The sequence below is a fragment of the Pteropus alecto genome, unplaced genomic scaffold (assembly GCF_000325575.1).
Source record: "Pteropus alecto unplaced genomic scaffold, ASM32557v1 scaffold3, whole genome shotgun sequence".
In the NCBI taxonomy this organism is placed as follows: Eukaryota; Metazoa; Chordata; class Mammalia; order Chiroptera; family Pteropodidae; genus Pteropus; species Pteropus alecto.
The window spans coordinates 18,889,437-18,912,653 of record NW_006442484.1 but is presented as its reverse complement, the minus strand read 5'-3'; the positions used below and the strand labels follow the sequence as shown (position 1 = coordinate 18,912,653).

The 23,217-nt window shown below is 30.8% G+C and overlaps 1 protein-coding gene across 1 annotated transcript in view; it reads left to right on the top strand.

Annotated features, from left to right (window-relative positions):
• The window catches only part of LRP1B (LDL receptor related protein 1B), a 1,653,662-nt gene that overhangs the window by 996,560 nt on the left and 633,885 nt on the right, over nucleotides 1-23,217 (top strand). The window contains exons 15-17 of the mRNA XM_006921044.1: nucleotides 7,013-7,135; nucleotides 16,801-16,941; nucleotides 19,918-20,043. Of these exons, the coding sequence (XP_006921106.1) occupies nucleotides 7,013-7,135; nucleotides 16,801-16,941; nucleotides 19,918-20,043 (390 nt within the window). The remainder of the gene's footprint in view (nucleotides 1-7,012; nucleotides 7,136-16,800; nucleotides 16,942-19,917; nucleotides 20,044-23,217) is intronic.

Below are 23,217 nucleotides of genomic sequence, written 5' to 3'. Positions count from 1 at the left end.
ATTAAATTAAATAATAAAATAAAATAATAGAAGTCCATACAGCAAGAAGTACATAAAGTTTCAATAGCTAGTCAAAAAATAAAATCTTTAAAAAGAATAAAAATAAAATTATTTGGGATGGTATAAGCTATAGTTGTGAACAGAAAATAAAGAATATAGCAACTGACTGCACAAATTAAATACTAACATTTTCTGTTATATTTTATTTCAATCCTGCTCCCCACCACCACCACCACCACCATTATCCTCTGTCTACAGTAAATTGAGGCAACACTATGAACAGGAATTGCCCTTCTCATCTCCTGTAGAGTATTATTTTCAGGATTGTTGTTCCCTCTAATTTTACCATTGTTTCTTGGATTTCATTAAATCACTTGAATACAATCACATTTCCTATTTCTATTCTTAGAAATTGTCCAACTTAAATGTCATTGCTGAACTCCTGTAGCCAAATTCTATGACATTTTCACAATTGTTATTTTCTTTAAACTTCTAGTTTTAGAAAATTGATCAATTCAATGCAACACATGAGATGAGAAATGCCCTGGCTTACTATAAAATGGACCTGGGCTTAAATCCAGATCCTAACAATTTCTCCTTCTGAAACTGGACACATCATAAAGATTTAACAAAGATAAGAAATGTTTTCTTCATAAAATTTCTATAAGAAATTAAAAAAAAAATTGTTATATAAGAGTAAGACTTAGAACAGTTTTAACTATGTTTTATATTAATTAATTTGCCCTTACTATTTCTTAATCTGGAGGCATATATTTATAATTTTGCTTTCATATAAGCCTTCTAAATAAATATTCAAGGAGTAATATGTCACAATTGTAAACAAAAAGCACATGCCTCTGGTAGGAATATGAAGAATATATTTCTGTATTTATGAGAACTATATTTGGTATTTCCAGACAATGCCATCGACATATAATTGTTCAGTACTATTCCTTGGATGGACAGTGTTCTTTTAAAAGTACTTTAAAAAGTTTAATTAAAGAGACTTAGCCCTGATTACAAAATTCTTTTTACAACCTTTATTGTAGAAACTGTTATGTTTTGTTTTCCTTAGAGAATGTGTTCAGCCAAAATTATTGATTAATTTTCATCAACATAGGTAAAATGATCAATCAGTTTGAGTTTTCTACCCAGTTTTCATGTAGCTAAAAATTGACTAGTCTCACCTGAATCTTATGAACAGACGATACAATATGGAAAGGTTGCCTGGCCAACATGTCAGGCAATAGATGTTGAAAATGGATAACCAATAAGGACCTAATTTTTTAGTATATTTTACTATATGGATTATGAAGCAAAATGCACTCAGATGTTAAAATAGAGACACATCTTACCATGTTATAATTTTCTCTCAGTGGTGTTTTTCTTTGCATCTTTTGAGCATCAGATATTAATAAATACTTAGAAACATATAATTAGTGGCACATAAACTTTGGTTATATATTGTCTTGTTATGATGCTTCCCCCCTCCCAAGGATAAAATAATCGCAGTTAAATAGGACACCAAATCCCTAAGTAATACATATCAGTATTCTTCATGGAATGGAATAATCTAGCCTTAGATAGCCTTGTACTTCCCAAGGATAAAATAATCGCAGTTAAATAGGACACCAAATCCCTAAGTAATACATATCTTTCTATAAGAAATTATGGAATAATCTAGCCTTAGATAGCCTTGTACTTTTTCTCTCCCTTTCTTTCTCTCTCTATGAGAGACTATGGTATATGACTTTATTTCTATATGTAGTGAATATAAATTACATTTACTTAAATGTAGTGTTTATACATGTGTCTTTGAATATATATATGTACTTCACTTAAGTGATAGGTATCATCATGCACACACATATGTATACACATCACTTCACAGGAATACCATGAAAAATTATTCATAAATGTTATTAATGTAATATGTAAACTCTTTTAGACTTGTTGTAAGAAAATTAGTCAGCTAATTCACCTTTCCAGATCAGGAAAATCTCATCACATTTTTTCGGTAACATACCAGCTTATTTCAGGAGGATAGACATATAATCATACTAAACGGAAAGCTATCTCTAAGAATGAATTTCTGAGTAATTCTTAGAGATTTAGGGTCAAAATATTTTTGTCACATACTACTATTCTTTCTTCTCGTTTAATTGATTGATAAGCTTTCTTCTTTTTCATTTGCATTAAGTATTTAGAACAATTTTTATAACCCTTTCTTGAAATTTCTCGTATAAAGTACAAAATAGTATAAAACTAACACATTTTTATCTTTTTATTCTCTAGATTCAGAAGCATACTTTTATTTTTCTGACATGTTTTAGAGAATGAGATAATCAAAAACCAAGTACAATATTCTAAAAGGAGTTGATGATAAGTAATACCCTGAATAGATAGGTTCTATGCCAAATATATTAAATTTATTAACTAAAAAATTAACTGTAATTATAACTACCAGGAGGTAGGCTAAACATTCTTATTTAAATCTCATAGAAGAAATTTAATATAAATACTATTGACTTTTGTTATAGATATGAGAAACAATGATCAGGCAGATGTAGCCATTTGCCCTCAGGAAACAATGAGCCAGAGATAAACTGGGATTCAAATTCAGGTTTTTCTGACCACAAAATATTTTGGAGTGATTAATTTATCTGGTCAATAATTTATAAAAATTATATAATGATTATGCTTTTATTTTTTAATTTAATCAAATAATCAAATGTCTTTTCACTAACAGTTTAATTAAAAACCTAGAATAGGAGATGCTTTTCATCATAACTACTATACTTTTAGATAGAAGAAAAAGAACATGTCTTCTTAAGTTACTGTACTTTTATCATTGATAAATTTTATATTTAAAACTTTTTTAAAATATAAAGTTCTCCTTGATTGTCTTTATAGAAACAAGGTTTCAAAGATCTTGTTACAAAGCAGTAGCATAACAGACACAGTAATTTTTATTTAATGCATGACATGATTGTTAACTACATTATTTTATAGCTCTTGTAAGATTTAGTAATAGGACCATCATCACAAAATTTCTCTTTTCTTTTCAAATTTTCTACTTTGAAGATAATTGCCATAAAAAATACCCCACAATACTAACTCTTAATAGAGTTCACATACATACACATAAGTAGCTTCAGAGAAGTCAAATGCAAACACAATTTTCCATGAACATATAATTCTACAAAAGAGAAAAATAAGACCTATTTTATCCTTTCCTCAAATTGACATCATTCAAAGTTGATTCTTCTGAAATTATCCTAGATGAAATATTTAATTCATTTGGACTTAGGGTCTCACTCCACTAGTCTTTATCCAGCTTTTATAACGAATGTGAGCCTAATTTCTCTTCTCAACTGCAAGCCAGACTATCTCACCATCAAGCAGAGAAAAAGAAAATCCCTATAGGTTTATGTTTTATATTAGGTTCAAAGACTTCTAACTTCACATGTGATAAAACTGAGAAGTCAGCAGTCCAGGAGGCCTATTACAGAAAAGGGGATTTTTTTTTTTCTTCCACCACTTTGAAGAATTCAGATGAGAGTGAAAGGTGTAATTCCTTTGGGCTGATGGTTTCTATGTTCTGCTGTTTCCTAAAAATGAAAGATATTTTATTAATAAAAGTCAAATTACTAAGGCCTAGAAACATTGATATATTAATATAAGTTTGTGAAATGTTTTAATATATCATTCGTGTTTTTATTACTATTCTATGAAAGTTATACTTTTAACTAACCTACCTTGAAATGCTAAGTATGTAGAATATGTATATATACTTACATACTAACAACAATAGCCCCTTATCTTGATAAAACAAACATATCTATCCAAATACTTTTACCCCGATTATTACCCAGAAATAATCATTTAGAAATTTGAATGATAGAAATAATCATTTGGGGGTTCCCAAATGATTATTTCTATCATTCAAATTTCTAATTAAAAGTTTTATTTATGTATGTATGTATGTATGTATGTATGTATGTATGTACGTATGTATATATTCATTCATCAATTTGACTAATGTTTATCAAACACACACTCTGTCTCACACTGTAAAGGGCAGAACAATTCTACTTCTCCAAGATATAAGATTGGGGGAAAAAAGGCAAAAGTTTTTGGCCCAGACAGACCACTATTTTGAACTTAATTTTAAAAGCTACTCTTCTTTGTTTTCCTTGCAGATTTAATTTTCTTAAGTATCTGCTTTCATAGTAACTTAATCTATAATTTTATTTTGTTGTATTCAGTATGTTATTTTTCTGTCTTTTTAAATCTAATTTTATTTTGTCATATATGAATAAATTAGAGAATAAAAGCATGAATTTTAGATTTACAAAAAAACCTTGCTTCAAATTATTTAAGAAGACTGATTAATAATAGTCACTATTATTATGATCTAGAAATAAGTAATAATCCTTATGTAAAACCTTATTTTTAATAAGAATTTTTTTTATTTCTAGACATTACAAAAGTCATTGAAACCCATATATACTCAGTATTTCCATCTATAAATGAAATAAAACTTACTTTATAAGTTTGTTATTAAAAACTGAATTAAATTAAATGTATATTTAAGGTAACTAGGCCTGAGATTGATACATAGTGTATTTTCAATTGTGATAACTATCAATATGTTCATGAAATCATTCGTTGATATGTATGCCTATTATTTAGTTTTATTAAATTTATCAGGGTGGCATTGGTTTGTAAAATTATATAGATTTCAGGTGTAGAATTCTATAGCACATCATCTTCATACTGCATTGTGTACTCATCACCCAGAGTCAAATCTCCTTCTGTTACCATGTATATGAACCCCTTTATTCTTTTCTACTTCGCCCCCAATCTCTTTTCCCTCTGATAACCACCATACTATTGTCTGTGTTTATAAGTTTTTGTTTCTCTTATTTGTTTGTTGCTTTCAGTATTATATCTCACATATGAGTGAAATCGTATGGGTCTTGACTTTTTCTGTTTAACTTACTTTGCTTAACATGATATTCTCAAGGTCCATCAATGTTGTCACAAATGACAGAATTTCATCTTTTCTTATGGCTGGGTAATATTCCATTGTATATATGCACCGCAGCTTTATCCAATCGTCTATCAAAGGACACCAGTTGTTTCCATGTTTTGGCCACTGTGAATAATGCTGCAATGAACATAGGGGTCCATATATCTTTACAAATAAATGTTTTCAAATTTTTCTGGGCAGATACTCAGAAAAGGGATTGCTAGGTCATATGATAAATTCTATTTTTAATTTTTTTAAGGAAACTCCATGCTGTTTTCCTAATTACTTAAATTATATATTCAATGAGATGTAAATATTAGTCATGGTATTAAATTAAAGTATATGATATTTAGCATATATTTTCATATGAAAATATGTCAGTATATTTTCAGAACTTTCTTATTTATTACTATTTTAAATTCATCATATTTCTCAAAATATTTTGAATTAATTCTAATTTTGTAGAATCTGAATTCTACTAAAATATTGAATAGACAGTTTAATCCTGTATATAATGTGCCTAACATAGACAGAATACCAAAGAATCCTATGAAATATTGTATTTTTATTCCATGGTCATGAAATAAACATTACTATATCTGGATCTGCTTAAAAAATGTCTGCATTCACCATTGAAAAAAGCTTGAACTAAGCTTAATTATCCTCTGAGTTTAGAAATTTATGCTATAGCTTGAATTATTAGCTTCCTTAGCTTTCAAGTGTATTTCTTATTTTTTATAAACATAGCAAATATAATTTACTTCTCAGAATAATGAAAAAAAAAAGATTATATATTTAGGTCATTTCTTCTAATCTGTGGGCATATGATGATAATCAATGGGGATGAATTAAATATTTACTGAATATAGCAACGTTTTGAGGTTTTTTTTTTTTTTTTAACTTATTCTTAATAATCTCTACATAGCACATTCAACCCCTAAGGCTCACAGAATGATAATCTAGTCTATCACTTTAGTAACAGTTTTGATACTTGTGCTTTAACTGCCAACACAATTTTAACCATTATGTTATTTTACTATATATGCTCAAGTAATTAAAAGCTCTTTATTTTAAATGTTAAGATCTTCTGATATAATCAAAATGTTATTTAACAATACAGTGAAAAATATAACCATGTAAAATGACCCTGACATCTACACTGTCAGTTGGATGCTAGTGTTGTAGAGTTCTTTGTGACTGTTCTATACATATGTGACTAAGAAAACATATTTTCCTTTCTGCCCTTCCAACTTGTTGGAATAAATGGCATCAAAATGATGATTACCTAAATTTTATTTATTCTTACCTACATCTTTATAAAACGTAATTCCCAGCCTCTTCAAAATTTTACCTCAGTTTTATCTGAATCCCCAAGGGTGTCTCCCATATATTCATAAATAATATCCTTATAAATTTCCCTGGGTGCCTGTTTAATTGATGTATGTGCATGCCTCATCAGTCCTCCGCTGTTTAGGTCCACTGGGAGAACACTTTTACCTTTGTGTATTGTACATTTGCTGGTACCAGCAAGCCTGCTCACTTTGAAGGCTTCACAGAGAGCCTGTGTTCCTTGGAGTCCTCAGTGCACTGGCATTCCAGTATACCCCTTGCACAAAAGGGAACAATATCTCACTCCTTTCCCCAGTGCTTGTTTGCTTTCTTTAACTTGGGATCCAAAGCTGCATTCCAAGTGCTGGTGGTCTACTTTCCAAAGAACTCAGACTTAAATACATTAGGTGTAATCTGGGAAATTATCCTAGAGAGACTAGAAGCCATTCTGTCTTCTCAGTTCTTCCTCTCTCCTGGTACTTAATTGCACACAGACCTCTATCTCCTACAATCAACATGCAAATTCCTCTCATCTACCAGTCCATCATATATTTTCAAACATTATACCTACCTCTAACTCCTAGAAAGATGGGCTAATTTTGTATGGAATCAGAGTTCTCTGACATGTGTGTTTCCTTCCTTTCGCAGGTGACAATATGTGCCGAATAAATAATGGGGGCTGCAGTACTTTGTGCTTGGCCATTCCAGGAGGCCGAGTATGTGCTTGTGCCGATAATCAACTTTTAGATGAAAATGGGACAACTTGCACATGTAAGTTTCTTCTCTTGGTACACTCATTGTTTAAATGTATCTTTTTGAAAAACAAAGCAGATGAAACCAAAGGAATCAAAATCAAACTTGGAAAGAAAAATGTATTTAAGTACTTAGGTATAATTCCTTGTAGACTACAAATAACTAACTGAATTAATTTCTAATGTAAAGATGAATAATGATAATCATGAAGTTTTACCAAGTATTCTGTCATTGCTATGTATAGTTTAGTAAAATTATATAAATAAGTATATTCCACAGAAGAAAATATTTCATGAAATTGTTAGAGAATCTCAACATCAGTAGTAACTAAAACTTTGTAGTTGGTTATATAGATGACATGTTAATGCACACCATAGTCCTCAAATTACAATTAACGGCTTATTAAGCTCAGTTATCTATATTTAGTGGTGAAGAGCAAGAAAAGAGATAGGAAAGAGACTTCTAGGGAATTTCTAGACTTTATAAAAATAGTGAATGAACTGCATTGATTGACCTGGATTAAAATCACTTTATTAACTTTTTTGACTCTCTTGGTTGACTGCATCTTGTTCCAATGTGATGCTTTTGAAAATCATCCTCTCTATACATTACCATTTCTATTAAGCACAATAACAGCAATAATGCTCTGCATATGATTAATACTATATAAATGTTTCTGAAATTATTTAATTTTGATTTGTGTGGTACTCATGATTCCCCAAAGAAATAGAAGTGATAGGATGTATATACGTATATAGAAAGAGATTTGTTATAAGAAATTGGCTTATACAATTATGGATGCTGACAAGTCCCAAGTATGTAGTCAGCAACTGGAATCTCAGGAGTGCCAATGGTTTAAATTCAATCTGAATTCTGGTAGGCTTGAGATCCAGGAAGAGTAAATATTTCAGTTTGAGTCCAAAGGCAGGATAAAAGGCAATGACCCAGTTCAAGGCACTCAGGCAGGAAGGATTCCTCTTACTGGGAAGTAGGCCTTTTTGCTCTATCACATCTTCTACTGATTGGATGAGGACCACCCACATTAGGAAGGACAATCTACTTTAACTTAGTCTACTGATTCAAATGTTAACCTCTTCTAGAATGCTGTCACAAACACACCTAGAATAATGTTTGACCAAATATCTGGGCCCTCTATGGCCTAGTCAGGTTGACACAAAAATCAACCATCACAAATTGTTAAATAAATATTTTATGTATTTTTTTCCCATTAGTTATAATGATTGTCTTCAGGGAGGCAAAGGGAGAAATAAGTGAAATAAAGAAAACTTCAGCTTATCTGTAATGTTTTACATTTCTTGTTCTGAAGAAAAAAATGTGGATAAGATATTTCTAAAATCTGATTTAATAAGTAGAAATATTTGAGAAATATTTTAAAAAATAAAGTGAAAAATCTACTCATAATGAATCTACTATTCAGCAATAAACCACTAAAATTTTTTGATATCGTTCTTTATAATTATATATCTCTGGAAATTATTGTTTCTTTCTACTACTACTAATAATAATAGGTAAAATTTATTGAATTCTTATACTGGATGTGGCATTTTGCAATAAATATTCATGATCCTCATTAATCTTTATAATAATCATATAAGAAAGATGCTATTACTATCTCATTTTATATTTAGAATTTAGACTCAGGATTAACAACTTTTCAAAGTTTACGTAATTAGGAAGTAGTAGTCAGCAACTGGAATCTCAGGAGTGCCAATGGAATTTGGAATTTAGCCCCAGGTATTTTGTTTTTGGAGACTACACTTTTAATTATGTTGTACTTTATAAATTTTGGATCATACTGTAGTATATTTTATGTTGTCTTTTATTTTTACTTAACATGAGAATAAGCATCTTATCAAGTAATTACATATTTTTTGTAAACTCAATATTTAGTGGTCGATATTTACAAATTATCTCCTTTTCCTCTTTGATGTTTAGTATTATTTCTGATGCACTATTCTAGGCTATTTGTGTGTTTCTTTACTGTTTATAATTCCTTCTGTTTTTTACCATACACTCTATGGTAGATTTATTACAATATTTTTAAGCATTTGGAATAACACCACAAGTTTTAAATTATATTACTATTATTTTGAGTTGCAACTATTTGAGATGAAGATTTAGCTTTCTATACTATCATCTTTATCTTCCTCAATTTCAGTCCTTATTACAATTTAGGATTTCTGACAAGAAATATTATTTCGAATCTTCAAACAGTAAGTCTCCTTATAAAAATGTTTTGACATTTATAGTTAGTTTATTGATAAATTTTACAATATTTTCTTTTAGACCTGGATCAGTGCTTCGCTAGATGTATCTCTTTGTAGTCAAACTGTTAGTTCTCCATTATTTATCTGTTAATTTTCATTGACATATAGGATAAATAGAGTATATCTTAATGTTACTTCTTTAAGAAGAGTACAAAGAATGTATACTATGGAGTTATTGTGTATTACAAGTATGTCTCCTTTGCCTTTATATGTGAATAGTAATTCTTCTGGATATTAATTATTGGCTGAACAAAATTTTTCTACAAAATTCTAGAAATATTCTTTCATTTTATTCTAGAATAATATACTTCAGAAGACAGATAAGAATTTTACCTGTTGGGACAAGGTTGTCTTTCCCATTTTTTAGTAGGATTTTTAAAGTTGCATATAAGACAATTCCTATAGAAAATGATTCTCTGAGCTATAGTTTCTTTGGGTCATCAGTTTCCCTTTCTTCGTTCTGTGGTATTATTTTACAGTTCTCATTTTGTCATTTATTTATCATCAGAAGAGATCTATCAAAGCTCATAATTTGTCAATAGACAAAGATTAAGCATTGGTTTAAATAACAATCTGTTCAGTTTCATGCTAAGCTAAATTTTATCTTAATTATTAAAATGAAAGGTATGATTTATGCGCATGTTTCTTAGTTTAATTTTAATTTCAATATTTTTAACATTTTATTTTTTTATTTTCCCCTTCCCTCCTTCCTTAGTTTAATTTTTAGTTATACCATGGATTCATACAAAATTATTTTCCTGGTATAAAATGAGGTTGTTCACTATTCTAGCTGAATAACTTTAAAATTTCGAACTGATGAAGTGCACACATACACACACACACACACACACTCACACACAATAACTTTTATAAACCTCTATCAGGTCTCATTCTGCATTTGTTCTACCCCAAGACTTCCTTTCAAGGATGGAAGGTAGTACTGCCAAGTATCTCTGTTTTTTTGTAGGCACAGACCTTATGGTCAGTAATACAGCAGCGAAGGGTCTCTTCCTACTTAGACATAGACAGCCTTATTCAATTTCTAGTGGCATAACGTTGAGAAACTTTTGATTAAATATTTAAATCTAGTCCTATTGGTTTTACAAAAAAAAAAAAAAAAGTCAGTTTCCTTAAGGTAATGTCAATAGAATGATCAAGAGGCTGAATTCTCAGGATCTTATGAGTTTTCACTCTTCATCTTTCTTTTTATAATGGGAAGTTGGAGGGAGTGTGTATACATCAGGTACTAATATCTGGATGGCTTGTTAAGCTTGGAATTTTCTAATTAGTCCTTTAATTTTAATTGCATGAATCATAATTATCTGGATCATGGCCTTCAGATTCTATTTTCTTCATTCTTATCCCCTTTAAAAACTCATGGATTCCTTACAGGTTGACATATTTATACCTATATCAATATTTACATAGAAAATATATTGATCATTAAATATTTCTGTGCAAATAGCCCCAGTGCAGTAAAAGGGGATATGAAAGAAAATTTTTCACCTGTTCTTATTACACTAAACAATGTTAAATTAACAAATGCAGGTGAGTTCATATTTGTCGTTGAAGAATTCGTCGTTGCATTTGGCTGTTAAAAATTCTACTATTTTTAATATAGCATGTGACTTGCCCAAGTTTCTTTCAAGTGTAATGGGAAAAATCAAGAGATACGATTTGTAAATAATTTATTGCAAAGAACTCAAAGTGTGTTTATATAAATTATTCCACTTCCAATTCATGTAATGGTAAAAAGATTTTTTAAGAATATGTTAGTCTTAGTTTGCAGATGACAAAATTAAAATGCAAAAGGATTATAGATAGAGTGCAGGGTTACAGAATACAGTGCAAAACAAACATCAATGTGTCACTAACCTCTCATTAATGCTAATTCTTCTGGGATTGTGATTTAATTTAGGCTATATTATAGTTTTTTAAACTGCTCTCAAGTGGATTAACTCTGAAATATGAACTAACAAGCAAAACAAAAATATATGTTGTAGCCATTGAGGTATGATTGTCTTGGTTTCAGTCATCTTCATTTAACTGATATCGAATGAACAACAAAAAGCCATTGGCAGATGGTCAGGCCAGAATTAAACACCAGTGGTTGTTTTTCATTGAACTTGTAGTATAAACCTGTTCCAGAGGAGGCATTCTCCGAACAGAAAAATATTGGCAAGTTCTATGATCGATTAAGGATGAATTTTAATGTCATGCCTGGAAGGAATCAAGAATGAGAGTAGTTTGGATTCTTTGTCCTTGTGAATTTTGTGTGTCATGGTCAAATTCTCTCAGAATTAGAAATGAGGCCAGGTGTAACACAATTACTTGAAAATTACTGCCCTGGAGAAACATATGTAAATCCAGTTGATCAATTACCAAGTGAGGTTTTTTAAATTTATCTTGACATCTTTGTGAGGAAAATCACAACATAAAAAGTTAATCAGTGAGCACATGGATAATCATGAGAAAGTAAATTGAGCTCCTTAAAAATGATAGTTAATATTTTTTTTTTAAATAAGATAAGTTTATTTAGAGTAACAGCCAATAATTTTTTAAATACCTCTTTATTGGCCTGAAAGAAAAGACATAACTTTCCAATACTTCTAACCCAAAGAAAGCAACTTAAACATTGCAAAAATATTGGTCAGCCAAGAGTAGAATTGCACAAATATATGCAGTGGTACTCTGTAACCTTCTTCACCTTCTGCCAATACCAGATATATTCCTCTATCAAAAACAGTGCTCCACTATGGCTGAGACATTTATCTGTTCAGCTGCGACAAGCCTTATGTTCTAGGATATATGCAATCTAATGTGTAGTAAAAAGTTTAAGGCAGTAAAAAGCTTAGAAGCCTCATCTAGATGAAAATTTATGGCCTTCTATGCATAGAAACTCACAGAAGATTATGTACCACAGGGTGGCTGCTCAGAAGACCACTCTATCTAATGGAAGGTCATCCTGTTTAATTTAAAGGGGAACATTCAAAACTCATAGCAGCATTTTGCATACTACTTTCCTGTATAGGCAAGCTTATATAAAGGCATTTAACAAACTACAACTTAAGTTTTCTTTAGGGTTCTTCCTGCTTCCTGCTCAAGTAAAGAGATCATTAGAAATTTTGTACTCCCAACATAAAAAAAAAATTGTTATACAAACAAGCACGTTCTAATTTGAGACTGAAAGGAACAATAAGAAAAGTTTATTTTATTTTTTTTGAACTTTTATGCTAAGTTATTATAATTTTAATAACCATCAACAGCAAAACATCAATTGAGAGAGAAGACAAGACTTAGTTTGGAATAGATTACCACACTGGGGTTGAAAGGAAAAAAAAGCAAAGTTAGAAACAGACGTTTGTTCATGGGCACCATAGCTATTAAACCAAAGTCAGGAACATTTGTATTAAGTTCCATTGCTGAGCTGAGATCTAAATACGAGATGATTCAAAACTAAAAGTTTATTAGTAAGGCTTCGTCCTTTACTTTGTTATGATCCGGATGTTAACTCCAGCAATTAGTTGTCTTACTGGTGAGATCATGTTATAATATTTTTGCTAAAAGTGACCCTGGCAGTAGAATTATAGGTTTTGTGTCAGTTTGCAAAATCACAGTGCAAAGCACAACTCTGTGCAACGCTTATAATTCTGACACTTGTTATACTAAAAGCAATTTATGGCTGTGCTCAAACACCCAATGCTATATACGTTCAGTCATATTAAGTATTGGAACAAAGTGGCATACATGGAGCTTTTCCTATAGGTTCACTCTTTTGGTTGAGGAGAGAAATTTATCACTTTCTCTCTCTTTCTATATACATATTGTTTACTTTTCCCTTATAGTAAACTAACTTCATCCATATTTTTGGGTGATGGGAGAAGAGCATTAGCTGATGAGCCAGTTGAAGTGATATTGTTTTCCTGAAGTATTTATACAGTCCCCAGAGATAGAATCTCCCACTACAATAATGACTATAAATTAGAATTATCAATCTCTGTTAATTCCAGTAAATCAGGCAACAAATATTTTTCATCAAGTGCTCTGTGAGTGGTTCTGTGGTAGGCATTGTTGTATTCTGCATGTGACATTGTTCTTCTTACATTCAGTATCAAGGGGAAATATTAGATGTGTAAAATTTTTTTACAAAATAACTCCTTTATAAAAGTTTGTTCAAGGTATAGGAATACTAATCTTATTTTTATAGATATTATTGACTCTCTTATGTGATGCCAAATATATTTGTTTCATAATTTTGTTGATTCTCACACAAGTTTGTAGATTTCCTGGCCACCAGCTAGGATCCGTGACATATGACATTGCTATCCAATTCCACACACTTAGGTAAATGCTGGGGAAAAGACTGCTTTTTAAATGCCTAACTACCTTTTTATACAGATTGTCACCTATCATATTAAATGTTTTCTTGATAATGGACATTGTTAACTAAAAAATAACTTATCTTCTATTATTATGAATAATGAAAAAACCTCATAATCAACAGATAACATGACTTTTGGTTTTGTTTTATTTTGCTGTGTGTGTGTATGTGTGTGTGGTATAACTTATAACTACTGATCACATCTGGAAGACTTGGGTCTTGGTTTAGGGTTGGAATAAACTAATTTGATCTATATTAATGTCAAAAACAGTAAATATAAAAATGTAAAATTATATCAAAAGGGTAACTCTACCCTTTCAAGCAATTATTCATAAACTGGTATGAAAAAATAAAAATAAAACTTTAGACCTCATCATTATCTGTTTTTGAAAATTGCCACCTTTTTATTAGCAAACATCATTTAAAAATAACCAACTATTAAAAAAAAACAACTATCTGCATATATTTGAAACCATGTTTAGAACAAGCTTAAAAAGTCTGCCAATTTGCATTTATTTCATAATGATCTAAATAACACTTAATAAACATTTGGACTCTAATTAGACTTAAAGACCTTATCGCTAAATCGATTATGATAAAGAATATTTAGTTTTGAAATATCAATTTTCTCATGTAGTTTATCTTTTCCTAAACATCTTGCTCTTCCTTAATATAAATATAATTATTAAGAAATGACTAAAATTTTATTCTTATATATGGATGTCTTTGATCATTTCTTAAAATGGTGGGTTGGGTTATTTTCTCTAACTAGCCATGTAAAAGCCAAGCTTTTTAAGTTGCTGAAATTATTATCAGAAGAGAACTAGTGGTTTCTTGGGTTTTTGAATCCTCAATTTGTGAAATAATAAAATTGAAGTCAACTAGAGAGAGATTGGAGAAAATTGTAAAGCTGAACTTCAGTAGGAGAAGCAGCTGATTATATCTCAAATCAGCTTTCTTGACCAACTAGACTTTTTAAAAAAGCTCTGAGGACAGAGAAGAAGGATTTGGGGTGTTGGAAGAAAGCAGTGAAGGGTTATAGAAGTACAAATTAGTAGTTGATAGCTGGTCATGGGGATGGGGAGCACAGCACAGGGAATGCAGACAGCAGTAATGTAATGGCTGTGTGTAGAGCCAGAGGGGAGAAAGAGTAATCAAGAAGATTGTTTCATAAACTGTATAAAAGTATAACCAATGTACTGTAGACTTGAAACTAGTAATAAAATAAAGTTTAAAAGCCTTAAAAAAAAAAGCTCTGAGAAACAGGCTTAATAATTGTAGCAAAGAAATTAATCAAACTGCTATTAATTAAGTAGTTTAAGCTGAGTTTATGTAGATTCAAAAGAAGAAACTATACCACCCTCAAAGATTTTGGGGTCTGAGTAGACTTGAAACTCAAAATAAGAAAAACATGCAGTTTATTAGTATTCAACTCCACAGGTTTTGAGAAAAGCTTACTCCTGGAGATTGTCAGACATATCCCAGAGTGCAATTTCCACTGTTTTGATTTCCATCCTCACTTCCAGGTGCTGCTATAAAAAGGCATCCTAGAATTGAATTGGAGACCCAGTGATCTTTCCATTTTGTTTTTATATTGTCATTATGGATTTATTCTCTCTCGCTCATGCGCTCTCTCTCTCTCTTCTCTCTCTCCTCTCTCTCTCTTTCTCTCTCTCTCATCTATCTATCTATCTATTATCATCATCATCATCTATGTATCTATCTATCTATGATCATCATCTATCTATATATTTATAAAATTTGTTATTTTCAAGTGACCTTTCAGAAATGGCATCATTAGAGAAATTGTTGCTACAACATTTTGCTATTGAAAAATATTAGACAGAGGAAAAAATACTGTAGTCTCTATATACAATGTCTGTTGTCTGAGAGGAAGGGGACAGCAAACAAACAGAATTATCTTTTTTTCCTAACTGAATATTTCATTCACCATACTAATTGTTTTTTACCCTTAAGGCCTTAAATAAGAGTCTAAATTTATTGGGCTTCATTTTTTTTTTCCCAGTCTCACAAACCCATATGCCTTGTACGTTGCTGCATAACTCTCTGAAGCAAATTCTCTGCGTTGTGGTTTGAGTCACATTCCCTACTCCATTCTTTGAAGAATGGAAAATGCAAAGATTACGAGAGTTCTAACACAGAATGTTCTGGAAATGCCACAATGTTTTCTTGATATTTCTTATTGTTGAATAGAAAGATTAGCTTTTGTTTTTCCTATCAATAAATCAGCTTTTAACAGTTCAATGCCTTTTTCAATCCTTGAAACACAATTATTTACTTTAACCATTGCCACATATTGTCTTCTCTTTCTAGACTCTATCAAATCAACTCACAGGGGACAGAAGGCTAGTAAGACTTTCAATTTGTGAATAAATCTCAATTAACTGAATTCCTAACATTTGATTAAAGGGCATGGACTATAAGAGAAAAATACTGTATAGAATTTGCATATATAATAATATTATTTTCATTGATTTAATACTTTTTTGAATACTTAACCAAACCTGAGTTTTTCTCCCACTTGAAGACCAGCAAAGTAAATATAGCCATCCATGTCGTGTGCTATTGCCTTGTCTTTTCACTTTCATTAATTTGTGATGTACTTATCTATAACATGGAAGTAGTAAAATTGTTTTTCAGGTCTAGCTCATAGATTATCATGATGAGCAATTGAGATTATGAATGAAAGTTCAAAACTATAAATCCAAAATAAATATAAAATGGTATTGTAATATTATTATTGTTATTATTTATTGTTTTCGTGAGAGTTGTTTAAAATAAAGCTTTAAAATGCTTACTAGAGTAATAGTGTCAGAAAAAAAGGTAAAAATTTCTCATTTCCAGAGATGATTGACACCACAATGCTGTTTTCATATTTGCTATAAAGTGAAAATTAATCAGTATTTTGTTATTATAACAAAATTTACATTTTAATGAACTGAATATAGCTAGTATTATTCATATACCTTAGATTTTTTTCTATTTAATCCTAGTTAATCCTGGAGAAGTATTACCTCATATATGTAAACCTGGAGAATTCCGTTGCAAAAACAGACATTGTATCCAAGCTCGGTGGAAATGTGATGGTGATGATGACTGTCTAGATGGAAGTGATGAAGATTCAGTGAATTGCTGTATGTTCTCCTTCAAGTAATATTAGATCTTTCTGACTCTTTGTGAACTGTGAAAACAATTTTTGAAAATCTAAAAATATCTTTGATGCAAACTAAATTTAGTTTTTTTTCTTTTTCTCAGTCATCTTTTGTACAGAGATTAGACCTTAGATTGCCTCCTATGAAATGGTTTTAAAGCACTATTTTTCTCATTCTTTCTTATCTTTAATATCATCATTTTGGTTGCTCCAGAAGTCCTCTCCTGTCAGCACCACCACACTGTTGTCAAAAGGTTGCTGTAGGAGCCCCTTTGGATCTCTGAATTTAAAGATATGAAAAATCAATTTAAACTCCCTCAAGACAGAATTGCTCGTACAGAAGGTCACGATCCACTCCATTGCTCCTTGGCAACTAAGCCTTTAAGAAGATCCAAGGAGACAGACATGGCTTTGGAACACATTATTACTTAACTTGACTGGCTCAGTACATGATAGGAAACACATATGGGGCACTCAGATAGAAATTAAAGGTGTGATTTTTCTCCCCTTTGGCTTCAATTTAGTTTATCATTTGCTACTATAGGAATAGTTTCATGTTTCTGGTAGAGATAATGAAATGTCCCACATAAATGGAAGGAAAACACTTTGAGAAGCACATTAAATGATATCTTGAAAATATATTTAAGTCACTACTTGCTTTTCAGAGATATCAAATATTTTAACATGAAGAGAGGTATGTGGTCCAACCCTATACCCTGAGCTTTTCCTGGAGTCTTCTAATTCACTCCTAGTACATATTCAATTCTATCAATAGTTCCTATCTCTTTTATCTCCAAATAATTAAGTTTTCATCTTTACCTCCTCTCAGTCTTCACTGGCTAAATTAGGTTCTTATTGTAGGTTAACTCAGGAAGTGCCCTATTATTATTCCTACTACTATTTCACCCCTAACTAAAGCTCATTTTTGACATTGCTTCCAGAAAGTTATTTATGTACTGAAATTGAATCTTATTACTTCAATAACTGCAAAATTAACAAAATAAATTCTAAAATTAATTGACTCTCATATAAGGCACTTTATGTTATGTCACATTTTTACATTTTTAAGCCTTAAATGTTTATCATCCATACACTTAACCTCTTTGTCCTTATTAAGTTGAACTATAAGTAGACCTCCAAAACATGTCATTCTCTCTCTACAGAATTCACAGTAGTTTTTCATTACCTCCATAGGGAAGACTTTTTTGAACACCAAAATAATCTTCTCAATATAGCTCAGTTGAAGTTAAACATGTCCTGTATATTCCTTTACTATGATACTTGACAAATCATGTTGCGATTGTATGCTTACTTATCTGGTTCCTCTAATAGATTAATATCTTCATGAGGAGACACATTATGTTGTAGCATTTTTGTAGTCTCAGAGTCCACTACAGCACCTAACACATGAATGAATAATGACTACACAAATGGGGCAAAAGAATGCTAAATATCTCTGACCACTTTTCAGCAGTATGATGCCCTATCTAAACATTACAGTGATTCTGAGCAGCATTTTTATTTCTGGGGCCCCATAGTTAATATTCTAGAACTATACAATTCATTTTAGAAGATTATTTTAGATTTTAAGTACTTATAACCTTTGACCTTGAATTCTGTTATCATTCTATTTTCTATCCTTTAACTTCTCAGCTCCAAATCACAAAACTATGGGTTATATTTACACCTTCTTTTTGAACTCTGATTTACATCATCGATTAAAATTGCAAAGATTCTTGATCAAGCTTCAATGAAGTGCTTACGCATAATCTTGTACTTTAAAATGTTGACCCTGTAATAAAATGGATGACTTTTATTCTCACGAGCAGCTATTCTTGCTAAAGTCCCTGGAGTAAAAATGTTAATCATGAGCTCCAGAAAACATAAAGCTTTTCTACCTTTTTTTTTCTTATTGTACATGAATAAAAACTTTCTAAAAAGTGATAAAACATTTTTATCACCAAAGCTACTTTAAAGAAATCGTGTTTTATGGAAACTGACTTGGAAGGCATACATTTGTTATGCAACAGCATGTTAAATGGTTATTTTTCAAATTCTAAGTAACACTAATATCAACATTTATTTTTAAATAGAAGTGCAACTACTAGATGGAAGGAAAATTACTTCAAAAGAATGTTGAAGCTGTGAGTATGCCAATTCAGTTAGGAATTTAGTCTCTAGAAAGCAAAAAAAAAAAAAAAAAAACCAACACAGGTTAACTTTAAGATGGCCTCCTCTTGTGCTTAGATATTGGAGATTTAATCCCTAGCACAGCTTCCCACGTGAGAATTGGTCTTATCCTCAGTATATTTTTTGGATGCACGTTTATTTGTGTGTACTGGGGGAAAACTCATAGTGATCATTTTTATTATTAAAATTTTGCAAGAGCTCATATTTAACATCAATTCCAGGTCACAGGTAATGCATTTTTCTTTTCTATATTTTACTTCCATTTCCAAGAAATATTGGACAAAGTGTCACAAAATTAGATTTATTTAATATTTTAAGAAGTACTTGAGTGTATATGTGGCTTAAACAATTATTTTTGATATGTATGATTAAATTATTTGATGTATACTTGTTCGGTTTTACATTAAAATTTGAGGTTAATTTTAAATGTTTTTGTAAATATTTTGAAATTGAGTCACTTGCTCTGTTAAGGGATGGAAAAACAAAGTGATATAGTTGGTTTTAGTGAAGATATGAAAAAAATGAATGTATTTCTTTTTATATGAGATTTAATTGTTTGATGTTCTCTAGAAAATTATTACATTTTAACAGAGCCCAGAATGTAAATATTTTTATGAAATATGAGATAGTAAATTATAGAAGCTACAGCATATATTTTACTATAATATTATAATTACTGTAACGTCTCCATAACTATAACTTAATCACAATTTTATCCAATTTTGTATAATTAAACTTCCTTCTCCTCTTCTTCCTCCCCCCACCCCAGCCAATCATAGCTGTCCTGATGATCAATTTAAATGCAAGAATAATCGCTGCATTCCCAAGAGATGGCTTTGTGATGGAGCTAATGATTGTGGGAGCAATGAAGATGAATCCAATCAAACTTGTGCAGGTAAAGGTTTGCTTGTATATATGCATAAACATCTTCCAAAGTTAGTCCCCCATGAAAATGCAGGTCAATGCTTTGAACTAAACGCACTTTCCTAGTGCTGATGATATGATTATTGGAGTATTACATGAATTCAAAGTTTGATGTCACAAAAGCTAGAATAGAAATTGTTTTTTACTTAATCTTTGGGCATGACTCTTCTTTCCAAAGTAATTCAGCACTTTATCTATCTATATGGGTTGATTGGCAATACACTGTTTGGACAAGACTTGTCCCTGCTTAAACTTACTTGGCAGTGGAGGCTGAGGTATGTTAGCATGCTGTGACGCAAGCCATCTCACAAGAACTTTTTTTTTTTTTTTACCTTGAAAATATAATTTATGTATTTTATTTAGTCTGCTATAGAATATATCTGTGAATAATTTTCTGTTCCCGGCACATTATTTCAGCGTGGGTTTTTTTTTTTTTTTTTTTTTATTGTTGTTGATTGTTTATTTCCCCTATGAAGTCCTTACACTACTAAGCCTATTTATTTTTCCATATAATGTATCCCATTGTAATAAATCTTTGAATCCCTAGCCACATTCTTATTAAATGGGAATATACAGCTGGTGGTACAGGTTACAACTCAGCGCCAAAAAGGTCATTATTAGTCAGATAAGTTTTGAAAAATAATACTGACTAGCAGCGACCTAGTGCTTCTCTTTAAATAATGAAGAAAACATTTATTTGATGCCTCAAGTTGATATAATCAGTAAAAAAATATTTTTTAATCATTACATATAGCAATGTCAAAACATATCAACCACATCACCTCTCTTTGCCAAAATAAGCAATAGTGAATAATTATTTTAAGGTATTAGTGAAAACTGTGAAGAAAGCTATTAAGAAAAGAGCCAGAGATCAAGAATCCTGGTTATACTCTAGGTTTTGTCACTTTTTCTTTCTTGGCAAGACTTGTACCTCTCTGCACTTCAATTTCCTTATATACTTATTTCAGTTCTATAAGAATATGAATTAACTAGACATTGTTTCCAAAGAGTTTTTCACCATGTACTAAACAACAACAATGACAAACCAAGTACCATTCTAGAATCCAAACCTCCAACTTCTATTCAGTTTTTTTCCATAGTGATATATTTGCTGAATATCCATGGGCTGGTTATTCTCTTGCCCCTTGATTAAAAGCTTAGTCCAATATTTTAGAGTAATTGATTATTTTCAAGATATTTTGTGTGGCTTATAAGGTTGTTTTACAAAGACATTCTAATAGAATAAAGACCACTAGAGACCACGTGGTCCTAACCCCTGCCTTCAAGTCCATTTATTTCATAGATGAAGGCATGGGAGAAGGGACTTGCCTTAACTCACATTGTTGGTCAGCATTTAGGGGAAAATCAATCCATGAGTTCTATCTCCAAGGCCATTGTTATTTTTACCAAAATATATTATCTTGAAGATTAGCTAGAATTTTAGGTATGGTTAATTTAACGTTACCCAGATTGCCTTTACAATATGACTATAATTTACAATAATACATCTTTCTAAGCTAGCGCAGTTATTATTTTTTTAAGGTTAAAGTTTAATTCAGAGACTGTGCTTCATTACATCCTAAACAGATAGATCTGCTCTCACCTTAAAATAAAAGACACTAAGTGAAATAAGCCAGACCGAAAAAGTTGAAAAATCACATGATATCATTTATATGTGGGATATAAACCTAAAAGCAACAAATAAACAGGACAAACAAACAGAGACATGGACTATAAACTAGTGATTACCAGAGGGTAGGAGGTGGTGGAGAAGGGGAAAAGTAGACGGGGTAAAGGAGGTCAAATATATGGTAGCTGAAGGGAACTGGACTTTGGGTGGTAAACATACAATAGAATATCCAGAGGTCAAATTATAACGTACACCTGAAAATTATATAATTGTTTTAACCAATGTTACCCCAATAAACTTAATTTAAAAAAAATAAATAAACGAATAAAAGACATTGCTGATTCAATTCATAATATCTTATATTTATTTCTATTAGATTTTTTAATCTGCTTGTTTACATATTATTTTTAAAGGATCACTTGAGTTTGACTGCTATTTATAGTAGTGAAAGCAGAAATGCTATGTATAACAGTGAATAAAGTGCTCGTTTTGGCCATACATATACTAAAATAGCAAATAAAAAATTAATCCTACTTAGTAAGATTTCTAAGACTCTCCAGGCCTGTACTCCACTAGGAAATAGAACACAACTTGCTTATACCTCAGTGACACTTTAAGTGATGCCAGCTGACAACTGCCACTCAGTACTAGGTTAGTATATTTCTGACAGTTTATGAATTTATTTATATTTATGAATAAAAAGAAAAAAGAGACAAATGCACATGTCTTTAGCTTTGAAAATTAAGCATGTCATGTTACAATGTATTTCCATTTTGTTTTATTAAAATAAAACAAAATCGATCACATAGCTCATCATACTGGAAAAATATGGTAAATTCATTAGATAATATCCCTGGCTGAGTCATTTCTATATATTTCTAGATATAGGTGTATACATAGACATGTATCCTAGATAAAAGATTTCCCAAAGGGGGATTATTTTGTAATTGAAGCCACTGTCCTGTAGCCTTTAGCTTTGTGACTACTTTAAATCTAAAAGAAAATCCTTTCCTACAAAGAAGCTAATTTCCTATTTTAGGTATGGTTTATTCTTTTGGGATTTCTCTCTTGAATCTACTAATTCAATAAATATTTATTATGGCTCTGGAGATAGGATGAGAAAAAAATACACAATACCTTTCCTTAAGAAGCTAAGAGTGAAGATAGGGAGAAAGACATCTAAACAGGCCATTTCAATGCAGTATTTAAAGTGCTAAATTGAACCACATAGGAAGAACAACTAATTTTATTTTGGCAATCCTGGAAGGTTTCCTAAAGGAAGTGATGTCCAAGCTATGCCTTAAAAAAAAAAACAAAAAACAAAAAACAAAAAAAACAAGCATAGAATAATGCCTAAATAACAGTTCAAGTCATCGAATTAGTCTGATAAAACCAAAATTGATTTTAATTTCCTATACTTTTCTAGATGATAGAAATATTTTACTACCCCCCAAAAAGATCGAACAGCATAGATTGTAGAGTGTGAAGTGAAAGTGGAGAGTGCATGCAAGAGGA